Source organism: Cottoperca gobio, chromosome 6 (genome assembly GCF_900634415.1).
Source record: "Cottoperca gobio chromosome 6, fCotGob3.1, whole genome shotgun sequence".
Lineage (NCBI taxonomy): Eukaryota > Metazoa > Chordata > Actinopteri > Perciformes > Bovichtidae > Cottoperca > Cottoperca gobio.
In genome coordinates this window covers 7,995,168-8,012,825 of record NC_041360.1, presented here as the reverse complement: position 1 = coordinate 8,012,825, position 17,658 = coordinate 7,995,168, and the positions used below count along the sequence as shown (strand labels likewise).

General features: G+C 40.3%; 1 protein-coding gene across 1 annotated transcript in view; it reads right to left on the bottom strand.

The window, feature by feature from the left end:
- Positions 1-17,152, bottom strand: part of kcng4a (potassium voltage-gated channel, subfamily G, member 4a) — a 29,268-nt gene extending 12,116 nt beyond the window's left edge. Inside the window, 4 exon segments of the mRNA XM_029432918.1 lie at positions 11,789-11,848; positions 11,850-12,431; positions 12,568-13,314; positions 16,992-17,152. Of these exon segments, the coding sequence (XP_029288778.1) occupies positions 11,789-11,848; positions 11,850-12,431; positions 12,568-12,675 (750 nt within the window). The 5' untranslated portion in view covers positions 12,676-13,314; positions 16,992-17,152.
- Positions 17,153-17,658: the final 506 nt, after the last annotated feature.

The window sequence follows — 17,658 nt, the reverse complement described above, 5'->3', positions numbered from 1 at the left end:
GTTGTTATATACACTATATATATACTGTTGTTATATAAACTATATATACTGTTGTTATATAAACTATATATACTGTTGTTATATACACTATATATATACTATTGTTATATACACTATATATATACTGTTGTTATATACACTATACATATACTGTTGTTATATAAACTATATATACTGTTGTTATATACACTATATATATACTGTTGTTATATAAACTATATATATATATATATATACTGTTGTTATATACACTATATATATACTGTTGTTATATACACTATATATATACTGTTGTTATATACACTATATATACTGTTGTTATATACACTATATATATATATATATATATATATATATATATATATATATACTGTTGTTATATACACTATATATATATATATATATATACTGTTGTTATATACACTATATATATATATATATATACTGTTGTTATATACACTATATATATATATATATATATATATATATATATATATATATATATATATATATATATATACAGTACAGCCCAATTTATTTTATTTAACAAGACTTTTCTCCCTTTTTTGGTTCTTTGTTCACTGTGTAGGCTTGTGAGAAAAACTATGTTTACTTTATGTATTCCTTTAAGAGCTGTGTTTGCAGCCATTATTATGCAAGTATCCTTGATATGTATTATGATTAAAGAGCAACAAACAACCGCTCAGTCTCCCAAGACACACTGGCCCTGACACCCTCCCACTCCGTGAAGGTGTAGGGTGTAAATAAAGCGATAAGATTCGGGTCGAACTTCCCTCACTCTGGCAGAAACAGGAACTGTTCGTAACCATAGTTACTCCCAAAAGAAAAAAAAATCCTTTAGCGGAATTTCTGCCAATTTGTAAACCTCGTCTCATTTTTAACTGATGTTTATGAGCTTCTTGGCTTTTGCAACAGTCCCTGTGAATAAACAGAACTGTACAATCAAATGAACATGTCTACCGTTTTATAGACTAGACACAGGTATATTTGACCCTGAGTGAAAGATAAAAATACAACGTACCCTTTAAGTTGTTAACATCTGTATTTCAATTTTGAATGTTTAGTTTGCGCAGTTTACCAGTAAATGTTGGCGCGGAACTATTTATACACAGCGTGGTCCCTGACGGACACGAACAGCATTGCACGTGGTCAGTAAGGGCAGCTGGTTAAATCAGGATCAATGCAGACTCGCTGTTGGAGGGTTATAAAACCCACTTCCACTCCCTACAATGTTGGTTTGGAGCAGCATTTAATATGGGGGACCCTCTACACGAATGCACAAACGGAGTGGAATTGGGCAGGGAAGAGGGTGTAGGGGTCGGATTAGAATTGAGCCACTGTCCACCGACTGCAGTGACACTCTGTACGCTGAGCAGAGCGTGAAACAGTTTCATCTCCATATGAGGCTGCTGTGCAGGCTGCCGAGTTTCCTATCACTGACAAAGAACAACAGCTTGTTCATGCACAAACACCCTAATTGTGAAAAATGACAGAGGAATTGTGGGGAGGATAGATGGATAGAAAAGAGGACAATAGATGGAGGAAGAAATAGGTGGCTAAGCGGTGTAGAAGGATACAGGAGGGATTACAAGATCAGTTGATGAGGAAAAGATGAACTGACATCTCAAGCATAGGGTTCCCTTCACACCCCATAAGTTTCTATTCTCTGTCTGTCAGGAGGTTGCACACACACACACACACACACACACACACACACACACACACACACACACACACACACACACACACACACACAGACAAAGACACACACAGACACACAGAGTCAGAGTGAGACACACATACAAACATTAAATTATGTTTTCCCTTTCCAGTTTGTTAGAGTTTTCTCATCCAGGATTGTTTCATTAAATATTGGATGAAGATGAAGTGTGTGCATTGTTAAAAACTCAAAAAGGGAATTGAAAAATAGATAATGCATAAAAAAACATCCACACACAATCACACAAACTACCTACAGATACAGTACAGTTCAAAAGAAGCCTCTCGTTTTCTCTACAATAACTGTAAAAGAAGTTTAGCGTTGTTATGTTAGTTTCTCATCCAATATTCTTGAATGTTTTAGGGTCTCATGAAATTCAAGATGTTATAGGTGGGTCAGCAGTGTGCTCGCAAAACAGACACATCGAGTACACACACACAGCAAAGGAGCCATGTACTTTTACTATCACAGCGCTGTGCAAGCAATAAACTACACATTCGTTTATTTTTCATGGAGGACTGCACGTTAAAAGTGTCCGTTCAATTTGTTGCATGAAAAAGCATATCAGAAAATTGGAATAAAAGGACACACTCAAGCACATGTGCGCACACACACACACACACACACACACACACACACACACACACACACACACACACACACACACACACACACACACACACGAAAGGGGGTGTTTGATTTTTCTGGGCAGAAAAACATTGAGATGCCCTACAGTGATCAGAGTGGACACCTGCTGCTCAGTATTTAACCTCTGGGAGTTTAGAGCTGCTGGTGTGTTTGCGTGTGTGTGCTGGGCCATTCCATCCTCCTCTGTCCTCAGTTCATCTCTCTGTGATGTTTCTGGTTTCCCTGCCTGTGTCATTCCTCACCTGTCCAATAGGTGTCCTCAGTGGGCTCTCCTGTCCTGCACACCTGTGGTTCATCGTTTATCAACCCTGATCTGTTTCTGCCTCGACAGCTGCTCTTTATCACCATCTCATCATCTTTATTAGTGTTACTTAGAATAACCCGCCACCAGAGGCATTAAAAAGGTAAACAAAGAGGACGACACATGAGTATTCAGCCTGACATATTACATTTACACAGAAACATTAACATTAAGGATTAAAGATGGTAAGCCCTTCATACAAAACACATGAAATTAGAGGAATGCAAGAATAGGTTATATTTTAGACTTAGTTTATTCATCAACCATTTGTTTTAATTTTGCCGAATAAAAAAAAGCAAAAGCATGGAAGATGCTCACTGTCACTCTTTACTGGGACACTTGAACGGAACAGAGACATCGTTAGTGTTATTAGTAACACCTGTGCTTTTCCTACTATGACAAATTAAAATGTCTGTTGTGAGAAAGACCTATTTCTGTGTACACTCACAGAGGCGACCTAAACCCGCAAAAACTTTGCTCGACTTTGACTCAAGAATTAGCGACTTGGACCAATAATCTTGATTGAGCCGGATTCAAAAAGTGTGGTCTTATTGGCTGTGTCGTACAATCCACCATTATGTTGGAGTATCAACTGCTCCACAAAAAATAGCTGGTTTGCAGAAAGTTATGAGACAGCAACAAATAAGTGTATTAAATGAACTGTGTGAACTTATCGTCATTTTAGCGACGACCAAGCTAGATAGCTGTCAGATATTTCGACTGACTAGTGCTAGCATGTTCTCTCTAGCTCTAGTGTGCTTCCAGCTACAGCAGTTCACTAACAAGTCCTTTGAGTAGTCCTTATCAAACTTCTAACACCAAATATTTTGTGGTGTCTGCTTTGTATCCACATGTCTAACTCTGAAGTGAGTGAGAACATGTGTCTGGTCATAAAGAAGAAAAGCCCTGAGTCTCCATTATTTACAGTTATTCATAGTTTAAAAAGATGTAAAGGATATACCTAAGATGAAACATGATCATTCAGGAATTCTGTCTTGTATGTAGGCAAAATTAGCTTTACATTTTGAGGTCGAGAGTGTGTCATAGATTTGACACACTCTCTGAAACAACAACAAGTGTGTATACGTGCTTTTAAGCTTCCTCGATGGATCCTTCTGAAGCTCATTCAATGTTTTTATTGTTTGCCTGCCTTTAAAAAGCAAGATGTGTCTACATACATACTGAACTAGTATAATTTGTTATTGGTCCCAATTCAGATAGCATGTTTTTGTAATGTCTGTATTTCAAGAGAAAATACATTGTTATGGGTCAACAAGCTTTTGTCAAAAAGAGGCCACAAACTCTGCAGCCTTATGCATCCTCACTGGAAAATTGGAAGACACCAACCATGTGTCCTTTCCTACAATCCAGCTGTTTTACTGTGCATTCACTGTTTGTCATCTTTTGGTGAATCAGGAAACCTGGTCATATTTACAAGATACCTGATTGACTTTGTATCATCAAACATTTCAACTTGTCTTGTTGACGAACACACCATTACTGTCTGTCTGTCTGGTCTGGTAAGTCTTATTTAGACCTCACCAATAAGGTGATGTGATGAGGTCATGTCCTTAGAGGGACCCTTATATCTTCCTCTCTTGTTTTGGCAGTACTGCACAACTGTGAAGGGCTCATGACAGTTATGGCACTTTGTGTTGATTGTAAATATAATATTTTTTCTAAAGATCATTAAAAGTTTAAGATCATCAAAAAAGCACAAAAGTAAAACAGATGACAAATTGTGAATATCTGGATAAGTTAATTTTGTTTAAAAAGTCATAACTTAAATTTAATAAAAAAGCAAATGTAAACTGTGAAATTACTATTTACATAAACGGTCTATCTCCAGCATTAAAATATCAGATCTCAGAGGCTCATCGTGCTGTGCTCCTTTTTGCTGTGTGGTGCTATACAATCCCATCCTGGCAAGGACAGAATAAACACCCCATACTTTGCTGTTCTCTCCCATAATCCCACTTGGCAGCCATGCAGTACATCAGACAGAGGGAACACAGCTCGTAACCAGATAGGCTGCAATAGGCATGGGATCTGCTCCACACTGATACGGTCAAACGTAAAGTGCATGTACATTCACACACACATATTCTCAGTGCTTTAATGAAGCTGGTGATTAGCATATAGTTCAATCATACAAGTATTCACAGATCCTCTTGTGCTTTGAGGCTGTCTCAGATGTTATCTCCGCTACACAGTCGAAACATGAGCAGAATTTTCAAGTTTTGGGACGCTGCTTTTATTAAATTGTTCGTCACTTTTAATTTCACATCTCTGATGATAAGGTCATCTGCAGCTGTAAGGTCAGCTCCTTCTGTATGTGTGTGAGACATTGTGAATACCCCAGTGGCATCCAACTGGTTTACCACCCCTCTCTTCTTTTCTGCATCTGCTTTATTTTTCTCTCTCCAGCCGCCAGCATGCCTAAAGTCTTATTTACTTTCTTTGACTTATAGTCACTCTGACCGACTGCCAGCTTCAGTCCCGCCCTGCTGAGCCAACCAAGTTTACAGACTCGGACACGTAACCCCCTTTGTGTTCATTTAATGGAGGCTGAAATTATGAGGAGGGGAAGATAAAAAATGTGGCACATGAAGAATGGATTTTTAATTTTGCCCCCGTTGTTACACACTCAAACACAGCTTATAATTGATGAGGGTGCTTTGTCTTTTCGGCTCAGCAGATGTAGCAAACTGACTCTGTGTATAGAAAGACAAAGAGAGTACACACACACACACACACACACACACACACACACACACACACACACACACACACACAGACTCATACTAACTGCCAGTTCTTTGTATTTCCTGTTGCAGTTTGTGTTTCACATCTCAGGTGCAGAATTGAATTACCTTAAATACAATTACATGCTGGGAATACCTACAGAACAATTGTATTCACAATTGTTTTAGTTTTTTTTAACATCAGACTGTTGGCTGCATTGCTTTGAGCTGCAGGGGAAATTCATTCATGCTTTCATGTCCAGACAGTCAAAAGTGTTGGATTCCGAATCACAACTCCCCCTCAGAGACAAAACATTTGGATACTGGCTTTGTTGATTCACATAATACAATTCTGCACCGTTCAGAAGCAGGAGGCGTATACGCATCAGCAGGAATTCTACTGAGATTTTATCATAGCCAACACTTTGATCTTTTCAAAATGTTTCTCACTGGAGCCGGACATTGGTGCAAAATGACAGATACGAGGACAAACTCGGGCTGTTTCTGGCTGTTGGAGATATGACAAGCAAAATATAAAGTTCTGCCTGGCCTTAATCAGAATACTGTATAATGGATACTGCAAATCAGAAAAGGTTATCCTTATCATCAAACAGCTGTGAAGCCTGTCTGTGACCTAATATGGGAAGAAACAAGAGTAGATAAAGATGGTGCTTTGCTGTACAAAAACATGATCTTCCTAACGAGTCAGACACCCTGGAACATTACAGGAGTTACCATTCTCCAATTTGTTGAACATATTATTAATGACTAACCTTAGTGTTGCATCTCAATTACACTGAGAGTATGATTCCTGATACTAACTGGTTTCAGGTTATTATTCCGTCACCGCAGCTCTGTTGAACATGACGAGGATGGAAGGTCGTTTAACAGACACAGTGTGATTACACATTATTACACAAACTGACTCTATCTTAATGAAATTACGTTTGTAATGTAAAATGGTTTAGGCACTTTATCTCTTCCCTTCCTTTTTAGCCTCTGCAGCAAATGTACTGCCACTGTCACAAATCTCTTTTAACTTTCCTAATATTCATCTAGTTTAGACAGCCATGGAGAATATCATGCTTTTTTGGATTCTGACATAACAAACCTTGTTCTCCAGTGATCATGCAAAGATATGACTACAACAAAGGTTGTTTTTGCAGCTTGTTAAGATCACAGAACTAAACTTTTGTCCTCATGATGAAGAGAACATTTGCTGAGCAATAATTTGTGTGTTCAAATCAGGATGAAAATGTAATTATGAGAGAAATCTAAAAACAAACATCTTTACTTGGTGATCTCTGGCCTTCTGTGTCATTGCTCAATTTATTTTTCTATGACAATTTGTTCTGCAAGTAACAAATGTTATTAATCTATTTTTTACTCATGCTCATTTAACTCATAAGTTACTTCATGTGTTGTTGTTTTATTTTATATTGGTATATTTACGTCCAATATAATCATTTAACCATGCTTCTGTTTTGATTGCTCTCTTTAAAAAATTACAAATATTACTAAGTTCTAAAGTCAGCCATGAATGCATGTGTGTGAGCTCTTCCTTATGTGGGTGATATCACCTCGTCTTTAAACTTTGAACAGCTCTTCTGGGAGGAAAGAAGGAGAGAAAGGAGGCTTCACAGCTGGTTTAGTGTTTACATCGTCCTCTCTTACTTTGTTCTCTTGTTATCTTCCACTCCTTCTCCTTCTCCATCACACAGACTCTTCTGTTTCCTCCCTCCACTCTAATGCATAAAGAAACACCTTATCAGGAGACACATTATCTCCGTCTCACTATGTCTCTCTTTCTCTTTCTTTTTTTGTGTCTTAAAAGAATCCCCCCCCATCTATAATCACTTGTCCAGGCATGTTAGATAGGTTTAAAACGATTATTGACAAGTCTCTGCTTGAGAACAAGGATGTAGTCAATGAGAACCTACAAATTAAAGCTTAAGTCATGCAGTCTGCTACTCAGCTGTCTCTCTCTTTTCATCACTCTCTCTGTCTCTCTCTGTCTCTCTCTCTCTCTCTCTCTCTCTCTCTCTCTCTCTCTCTCTCTCTCTCTCTCTCTCTCTCGTGTCTACTTGTGATTGATGCCCTGGGACATAATAATTGAACAGCAAATCCCACTCCAATTTATGACATTAAGAGCATACAATGGCCACCTCAATTACTCGCCGGGCCAGGATACGTCTGAATTAAGAAAAAGAGAGCATATCTGATGATTCTGAGCGACACTTTGATTTATGTGCGTAAAGGAAAAGGAATTCAGAGAAAGTTGCTGGAAATTTTTTCTCTGATATATGTGCAAAGAAAGTCAGTGTCGTTGATGGATCTTTGACATTGGAACAGCACAGTATGTAAATTCAGGCAGATTATCAACGTGTGCTGAGACCTGCGGCTTTCCAGAGAGATTTAAAAAAAATGCATACACCCTGTTCTTTTCAATGTAAACACTGATGCTATCCTGCCAGAGATTACTGGGGTGAGCGTTGGGTCAGGGACAATCATCACAGTGGGAATGTGTCTCATCAGCTACTGAATACTGCCAACGCAATGTGAGATGGGAAAAAATAAAACATGCATGCACCCACTAAAGAAGGGTTATATCAAGGAGCCATGACTAGAAAGAGAAAGGTTTGGTTGGCTTTGAAATAGTGAAATCAAGGTACTTGTGATCACAGCAGTGGATAGTTAGATACATCTTTCTTCAACTCTGGTCATCTTAGTTGCTGATGCCATGCAAAGATATTTTCACACTGATCAAAATATATGTAGATTTTACTTCTGTATGTGGACTGCACTGCTGCATTAATCCCATCCATGCTCATCCTATTTTTCACAAATATAGCCAGGTAGCTAACTAGCTATGCAGGAAGATGACGTCCCCATTCTTAATCCGGCCAAATATACTGTATCTGATGGGTCAATTGTTTCTCTAATAGGTGAAACAGCTTTCAACGAACACAGCATCACATCTCGGGGAACACAACTGAGCTGTCTTTTACTTCTGTACACTTCACTTTGAGCCAGTATTTCACCTGACAAACAGTGAAGCAGTGTGCTGGTGGCACACTCCATTCTGTGTTGGAAGAATGTGATGTTCGCATAATGACCTTGGACATTTTAGTTTTGGTAACAACCTTCTAGATATTCAAGTACTACTCTAGTCCACTGTCTTATTTTGAGGTTATCGCTCTGTCCAAAATGTTCACATACGTATGGTCATAATGATTTAATTTGAAACAATAGAGCCGCACAAACTCCAGTTGAAGCTTTCTATCAGCTCGATCTAAAAAGCCACTTCTGTTTTGACTAACTACATTTTATATCAATATTTTAAGCATCTATTTGCATTTACTGAAACACATCTGGGGAGGTTGTGCATCCAGTCAAAATGTTGCAACAGTACACAGCCGGATGGAATAAGAGTGGCTCCAGAATGATATGGAGAGGTTTTACATAAAGAGCAGAGCACTTACACAGTGGAGAGATACGCACCCACAGCAGGAGATGGAGGAATGACAGAGTATTTTCTTTTATCAGGGGTATTGCAACTGAGCTAAAGATAAAGGCTCCTCCCAAAGCATTTAGTTCAAAGTGATATAAGGTTTGATAGAAGGGATCAACTGAGGAAGGCAGAAACACATTACATAGATAGAAAGAGAGGAGGGGGGAAATAAAGCACTTTTTATCTCTTGCTTTTTTTCCACCAGAATCTCCCTCTCATCCATTCTTTCTTTTTAATTCTCTCAACAAAACATGTTCTGTTACTCCATCTCTCATGCTCTCACCCTCTCAGACATATCCTGTATTTGTTTTTCTTCCTCCATCTTCTACTCATTCTATCTCTCCTTTAACACTGAAACTGAGGCAGACTGGATGAATGATGAGTGGACGAAGGAATTTTGGCGCACTCCAGTCCAAACAGAGCTGAGACAGAGACAAACAGAAGGGCCATGTGAATTAAAGATGACAGGAGTCCTGCTGCTCAAGCCTGGGCAGGCTAGCCGGGCAGTGCGGGTAGAGTTCAGTAGTCGAACACACAAGACGAGTTTGAAAAACCTTAAGCCAGCAGATGGATTTGCTTACTTTTGGAGGGATCTGCCATCCTATTTCCAAGAACCACCCAAAATATCATTACAAGCCCACAATGTCCTCACAAGGCATGGAGACGTCGGGCTGCAACTCACGATTATTTTCTTAGTCTATTAATTTGTCAGTTATTTTCTCAATTAAACAATTGGTTCTCTGGTCTTTAAAACTTCAGAAAATGGTGAAAAATGTTGATCAGTCTTTCCCAAAAGCCAAAGACGACGTCCTCGAATGTCTTGTTTTATTAAAAACTCAAAGATATTCAGTTTACTGTCATAGAAGAGTAAAGAAACCAGAACATATTCACATTTAAGATGCTGTTATCAGAGAATTATTGTTTTTTTTCTTTTTCTTAAACAATGACACACGTACACATACATACAGCAGCAGAAAACAAAACTCGGCTTCTTCCTGAAACGGTCTGACATTGGCCTGTGTGTGCGTGTGTGTGCGTGTGTGTGCGTGTGTGTGCGTGTGTGTGCGTGTGTGTGCGCGTGTGTGCGCGCGCGCGTGTGTGTGTGTGTGTGAAGTGTGTGGGGAAGTGCCCTGGCCCCGAATGATGGCTCCATCACTACTACATACTGTGTTTACCTGAGAGAAAGCCAGCAAGCAGGAAAGCCCAATTTCCTGTCAACATCTCTAATGCAATTGCGATACTTTACATCAGGAAATACAATCTCTTCGCAATTCAGCAACACTTGTATTTTGTCTCCGCCTCTGCTGAATATCTTCTTGCTTTCTGCATCGAGCTGTAAATCTGATTGCTTTGTTATGAACCTTGTCACTGCTATCAGCGTACAGAAAATAAATCTACAGTAGCATCTAACGCCACTGTGCTTTTAACCTATAAGCCAATTCTTACGGATTAGATATCAATTGCTGTAAAAGGTCCATATCTAAGTCATGCAGGCTTACAGCACTTAATGAATCACACACAAGGACTCTGTCCAATCCTGTCCATCTGTGGTTGTGATCGACTGCTGGAGTCTTCTCAACTCATCAAGCATTCTGCGACCGCCACTCTCCTCAGACTAAATTCTCCAATATCACCCTCCTGCACTTGATCCTTTGGCTGCCTGTGACAAAATCAAATATATATATCAAAATCAATACAGAGGCGCTGCTGTTGATGACTTCTCAACAGCTGTTGAACAGGTTTGTAGAGTTTTCTTGCAGCACGCACTTAGGAAGAATATACATACTATTACTTAGTTATGGCTACCTTGGGATAAATTGGACAACTTGTTCCTGATGCAGGGATTACAGGGGAATGTTACTGAAAATGTGAAGAAGGAAAAAATCTGCTGATTGAAATATTTATTCAAAAAACCCATCATAAATGAACAGTGGATATGCTGCAGTAAGATTTTAGTTAGAAGGAAACAAAAAACTTGAGACTAAACGTGTGCAAAATTGAGATAGAGCCGTATCGGTTACAGTGGATGAGTTCATTACTATTGCATGTGTGCATGTATGTGTGTGCTTTTTAAGTGTGTGAGTGTGTCTGACATTTGTGTGTGTGTGCACATGTCTTTTGTGTGAGATACAGTAAGCCCGTTTCATTATTCCCCAGTGTTTACTGACAGATTCTTGACAGGCCTCAGTGAGCAGTTTGGGCTTCATTATCCCACGCTGCTATGGGTAGACACAGATCACAGGACATGCGCGACAACACACACACACACACACACACACACACACACACACACACACACACACACACACACACACACACACACACACACACACACACACACACACACACACAGCATCCCACAGGGATATTTAACAAGGTGTGACGACAGCTAGTTTTTTTTTATATTTGAGCATTTTGAAACCCGACTTTTTGCAGCATCACAATGTCGCACATTTGTTTTTGTCTCATTCATAATAAACACTTACTGTAGGCACACAAGGATGATACAATTCAACATTAATTTCCAGGAAACAAAGTTAGTGTCGGAGATAATGAGCATCCTATTTGTCATGTTAAGTTATGAACATCTCTGTTAGTTCATGATGACTTTGTCTTTGAGAAGGGAAGCACTGTGAGAAGAGACAGCTGTAATCACTCACAGCACTCATGATAAATCTCGCTGACAGTCGCTGTAAGCATCGCACTAAACAATTTAAATTTATGAGCCCTATTCAAGTTTAAGTATTATAATTGATATTTTTTAGTATCTGTTTGACTTCGGTTCAGGGCCCTGTGCTGCTGTCAGCTACATTCACAACATTCAAACACACTGGTTGACTCACCCTGTCCTCCTCCTCTCTGAGGTCTGGCATGGTGCTGATACACAAGCTGATGACCGTCACCTGCAACCATGATAACCGACAGGCAGGCAAAGATCTTCCCCGGTATGCCAGACTGTGGATTCTCCACCATATCTCTCAGCCAGTTCATCACCTTCTGGTACCTCGTCTCCTCCACCGGCACACGCTGCATGGCGTTTCTCTGCCTGCACTCTTCCTCGCGCCGCTCCAGCTCGTTCATCTCCTCGATGCGTGTGTACATCTTCCTCTTACAGCAGCGCTCCATGTACGTCAATTCCACGCCCCAGTAGGTCAGCTCATCGTGCAGGGAGAGGACGCACATCTCCCGCAGCATTCGCAGTTTCCCAGCAGCCAGGAAGTTGAGGATGACCCTGAAGGCTGAAGGCGAGCGGTCAAAGAAGAACTCCTTGCAGGCTTCGTCATAGTCGTCGCAGATGCTGGCGATTTCCTCAGGTGACTGGCAGCCACAGAGGCGGCCAAGGCGTGTGAGGGGGAACTGCTCCAAAGTGCTCCAGGGGAAGGTGTAGCGGTTTCCCCCAACGTTGATCACCGCCAGCAGGGCGTGGTCGATGGACACCAGGTCCTCTGGCCGACGGATGAACTGAGCCCTCTGGTAGTACACACCCTGGATAGTGAACAATGAAAAGTTTCAATGCATGAGATGCATCTGAAATATGTGAGAGCAACTTGATAGCATATTTGATATATTTCTTCAATTCCTTTATCTTTTTATTTGACTTTAGTGACAATCTTATTCATACCTTGATGGTCTCAGTCTCGGGGATCTCTGTGAAGATGCGGTCGAGACTGCTGTCATCGCTGAGGGACAGATTGCTGAAGTCATGGTTGGCGTTGCTGATGATGGGCATGGCAGCATCTGGAAATCACGCTGCTCCAGACTGGGCAGCTCAGATCAGATAATGAAGGCAGAAAAAATCTACAGAGTGCTCCAGGCTCAACTTTTTAGCCAAACAGCAATCCTTTATGTATCGCAGCCTCCAACAATCTACGTTAAAGCTTGAACATGAGAAAAGCTTTCCTGCCACAGCCCAGGTCTATTGTAGACGAGCTGAGCATAAAAACGGCTGTAGCTTTCAGTCCTTTTGGCCTCAGAACCCCTCATAACAAGGAGTTCTTTCCTAACGATGGATGAGCTATGGCTTTGGCTTCCAACCAACAGAGGAAAACCCAGAAAGGAGAGGAACGAGGAGTATCAGGAATCCTGTTGTCACATTTGAATGTGACTGAGTTTTGACATTTCCGTCAGAGGTCCACAATAGACAATGTATCAGGATTCAGCATCAGATCAGTGGGTAATCCTTGACTGAAGCAAGAGTCTGGAAAAGGAAAGCCCCAATAGAGAGAGTGGGTTAGGATTGATCAGTGACTGATAGCTGCAGAGGATGAGCTGGATGAGTCAATGAGGTGTCCTGGGACTGTGGGGGATCCTCTGTGTCGCCGCAGCAGGATTAGGGAGGACCTAGAGACATAGCGGCATCAGGCAGGCACTGAGAGAGAAAGAGAAATGTCAGAATAGAGCTATGGGATGGACTGAGCTTAAGGTGTCACAATATAGAGAAAGAATGGGAATAGACTAGGAAAGAGATGTGTGAAGACAGAAAAGTGTGAGGGAAAAGAGACAGATAGCACACCTTAATGAGACAGGCTCCACCCTCCGCTTTTACTTCCTTTTAGTGACACATTAGCTTTGCAGGTATAAATGATCAGTGTGGTCAGCGCAGGACTTGATCGGATAGTAAAGGAATTTACACTCGCATCAACATCGAATAAGGAGGGCATGGTTGGTTTACTTAGTACGGTTGTTGGGAAATTCAAGGAATAAGTAGGAAAGAACATTCAGGTCTGTGGTGTTATTCGCACTCCGAGTGAGTTTTTGGCCGTTGTAGACGGGCAGCGATCCCAGCAACAGAGGGTCCCAAATGTTTTTCTTGGCAATACAATTGCCCTGAAACTTATTGGCACAGTTCGGTGTAACAGTTGCCCAGAATGCTTTGCTGTGTATCAAAGTCTTAAATAGTTGTGGCTAATTTCTAGCTGGGTCCTATTATCACAGTATTTGTAATTTATTTACTGTGATTAAATTACAGTTTGTCGATTATCCTGCAGAGTTATTTTAATTACGTGCATGAAGACCAGCGGACGGCAGAGAGAAAAGTCTGAACGTAAAAATGTTTTTAAAGATGACATTTCTACTTTTTTGACGGTCATAGCAGGAAAAGCACAGGCTGCAATCCAGTTAGCCATCGTTAATGCAATCAATTACACTTGTGCCTGCTATGACATATCATTGGATAATTTTACAGAGTTACAGATAGGAGTACAATCAAACAGCTCGACAAGACAAAAGCTACTGTGTAAAGGCATTGGGTGAGAATGGTTTTAGTACAGTGGCAAATGATGAAAGAATAAGAGCCCTGGTTGAAACAGCTGGAATTATCCTTAGAGACTCATTGTTCCATTGCTTCTCGTATCTAGCTTGTAACAATAAAGCTGACTTAAATTTGGGTGGCTGCCATGCGCTTTCCTCCTGCCAGCTTTTGTTGTGAATATAAAGCAATAATAGATTTTATATACATTCTACTGCAATTTAGATAAGCCCGAATCTTTAGGGGAAATTCCAGACTTTTCTATCAATTTCTAAACACACGTGTAGGTACTAGAGGTGGACAAAGCATATCCTTTACTGAAGTATAAGTACTAATACCACACTGTGAAAATACTACGCTACAAGTAATATTATAATAATATAGCGTCGCTGACCTGCGAGAAGCGCATATCTCTATAAAAAATCTACTTTTCATGAGCTCAGAAAAAAGCCTTATGACGATGCATTTTCTAGCTGATCCAAGAGGGGGTTTTAAATAGCTTATTTAGCATAAAAAGTAGGATAACTTCCTTAACCCATAAAGGAACCCTCCATCCTTCAGGTCATCACAAACATTCAAATAAAAAAGTAACCCTTAACTAAAGCTGTCAGATAAATGTAGTGGAGTAGAAGGATAAAGTTGTATAAATTATAAATGCTCAAGCTAAGTAGAAGTACCTTGACTTTGCACTTAAGTACAGTACTCGAGTAAATGTACTAAGTTACATTCACCACCAGACACATTCAACACTCATCTGTGACAGTGACTAGCTCTGACTCACAGCCCTGATGGTGTCCTGTAAGACTAATGCAGAGTCCTACGGGTCTGTGGGTTTGCCAGAAGTACAGTAGCACTACATATTTGGCTCACAACAGCTTATGTAGAGAAAGAATATGATGATCAGTACTGAGCTTATTCTGCTCAGTGGCTATCTACAGTTGTACCCACGGGAGTATTGAATGTCTGACTGGACAGCGCAGACAGTTTGAAGCATTGGACTGCACCAACATGCTTCACTTATTCAGATCCAGGAGGAGGATCCTGTACTGCAGGAACCAATAAATCACTTCTGTCACAATGCTGGTGTTTTATTTCCACCTCACAAGGGGGGAGGGAAGAGCATGATAAACTATGTATTAATCGATTTGTATTCCCTGTGGATGTGGCCGTTTTTTGCTCGATGGGAAAATTAATTGAAGGAGGTGTTTTCAGCAGCACATCAGCTTTTCTCGACCTCCTTCGGTTCTCCGCTGGACGCAAGTGACAAACAGGAGAGGGAAGATATCAGAGGAAGAGTACACTTGTTTTTGTTTTGTTTGGAGTTCAATTACATGTGAAGGTTGAAATGTTTGTGAGATGAATTTACTGTAAACATATACAAAATACTTTTCTTACTAGCCCCTGACGAACACCTAACAGTAGTCGAAACATGTTTGCTTTGTATTGACTTAGCCACAACAATTTAGGTTCTTTAATAATTCCATATCAATTTCAAGTTTTAAGTTATATATATTAGATAAAGTTGTTTTCTTTTTGTTTGTTCTGTTTAACTATGAAGGTTAAAATGTAAGATGAATTTACTGTACACATATACAAAGTACAAAGCACTTTTTTGTCCAGAGGAGGACATGTGGTCGAAACATGTATATTAAGCCGTTACAACAAAGGTTCTTTAATATTTCCTTCCTCGTGGTCACTTGTTCTTACATTTTGGATTGCCTTCCTGTTAATTATTCTTTTTCCCTGTTTTCCAAGAGCACCCAACACATCCTTCATCTACAATTGAGTGTACAGAGAAGCCAGTTGTCTGTGTCTCACATAAACAGCATACTATTGAACTAAGACTTGTATACAGCTTGTCTTTGCTTCATTGTATTTTTATTTATTTATTATTATTATATTGTACTGTACTGCTTCTTGGCCCATGCGAATTTCCCCCCGAGGACACATGAAGTGTTTTGACTTGGAATTTGAATTGAATCAAGACATTTTAAGTTATATATTATTTTGGGCATGTACAAAAGTCATTAATATTCTTAAACTAACTTATTTTTGTATATATTGACATGTTTTGTGTTTTCCTACAATGGAGTCATACTGTATTCAGTATTCAGTCAGAGAGCTTATATTATATTCATGGGCTAGTCAACAGTGACTGCGTTTGCCAGAAGCTGGTGGAGGGAACCAGCGTCTCATATGGATCCGGTTCTCTCTCTCTCTCTCTCTCTCTCTCTCTCTCTCGCTCCCTCTCTCTCTCTCTCTCAACTTGCAAAAGGCACACACGCACACACACACACACACACACACATACACACACACACACACACACACACACACACACACACACACACTCACACACTCACACACACACATACACACACACACAAAGGTTACAGAAACTATGTTGCGCCCTTATCAAGCTAAGACTTTAATTAAGCTTGGTTAAATTGGGTGATAAATTATGTTCTCGTTAACAAATCGTTTTTCCATGATTTAGTGGAAAGAGAAACAAATATTGGGACACCTAAAGTCAAAGTCAAATGTTATCAAATGGCTTATATCACAATGAATTTTAAAATAAAAACAATTTTGCTTTCAAATTTTGGTAAGCATCTACTATATCGAATACACTATCTGTAACAATTATTATTATTATCATTTTTATTATCTGATTCTACTGTACGTGTGAACCAGATGAAAATACACCAGCATTCCTCATTTTAAGTATTGTGACAACATTACAACTTCAGACAAATATCCAGCTACTAACACAGAATAACTTGTGAAGTGCATCTTACCATCCTGAGCCCCGCACTCATCTCTCAAGACGGCCAAATCAGCTCGGTGTGAAATCCCTCTGCTGCCTTGCAGTCCCTCTGATCATTCAACACCAAATCAGGGTGTCAACGATCATTCCCAACCGCCACATGTCATAATAATAACAACAGGAATACCTCTCCGGCGTCCGCATCATCCAAGCCGGTGCAAAGCGCGCAGGGAGTCTGAACATGCCAGAGATGGAAGCGGGTAAAGGTTTGGTGAGCTGAAAGTGTCCCGTTACAGCTCGGCTAGTGGCGCTGCAGGAGGAGGAGCAGGAGCAGGAGCAAGGGAGGGGGAGTCAGAGCTGTGGTGCGCAACAGAGGAGGCGACCCAAGTTCAAGTTTGCGCAATGATGTCCAAGAGTATGTGAGCTCCCGATTAGATAAAGCTGGCATTTTCACAGAACTGTAGAAGGAGTGTGGCTGTCAGTGTGCGCTGGACATGTCCCCCTTCCCTTTTAGATAATGTTACATAAACATTATATGTTACATAGGACACCGAGGAGATGTTCTCAACAATGTTTCCTGGCCTGATCAGTTCACGTGCAACAGGGCGTGCGGTTACCTCCCACATTGCCGCCACTAAAGGTTGCTTCTGAATTTGCTGGGAAGCACCAACTCAGTCAAAATGTTACATACAGTCTGA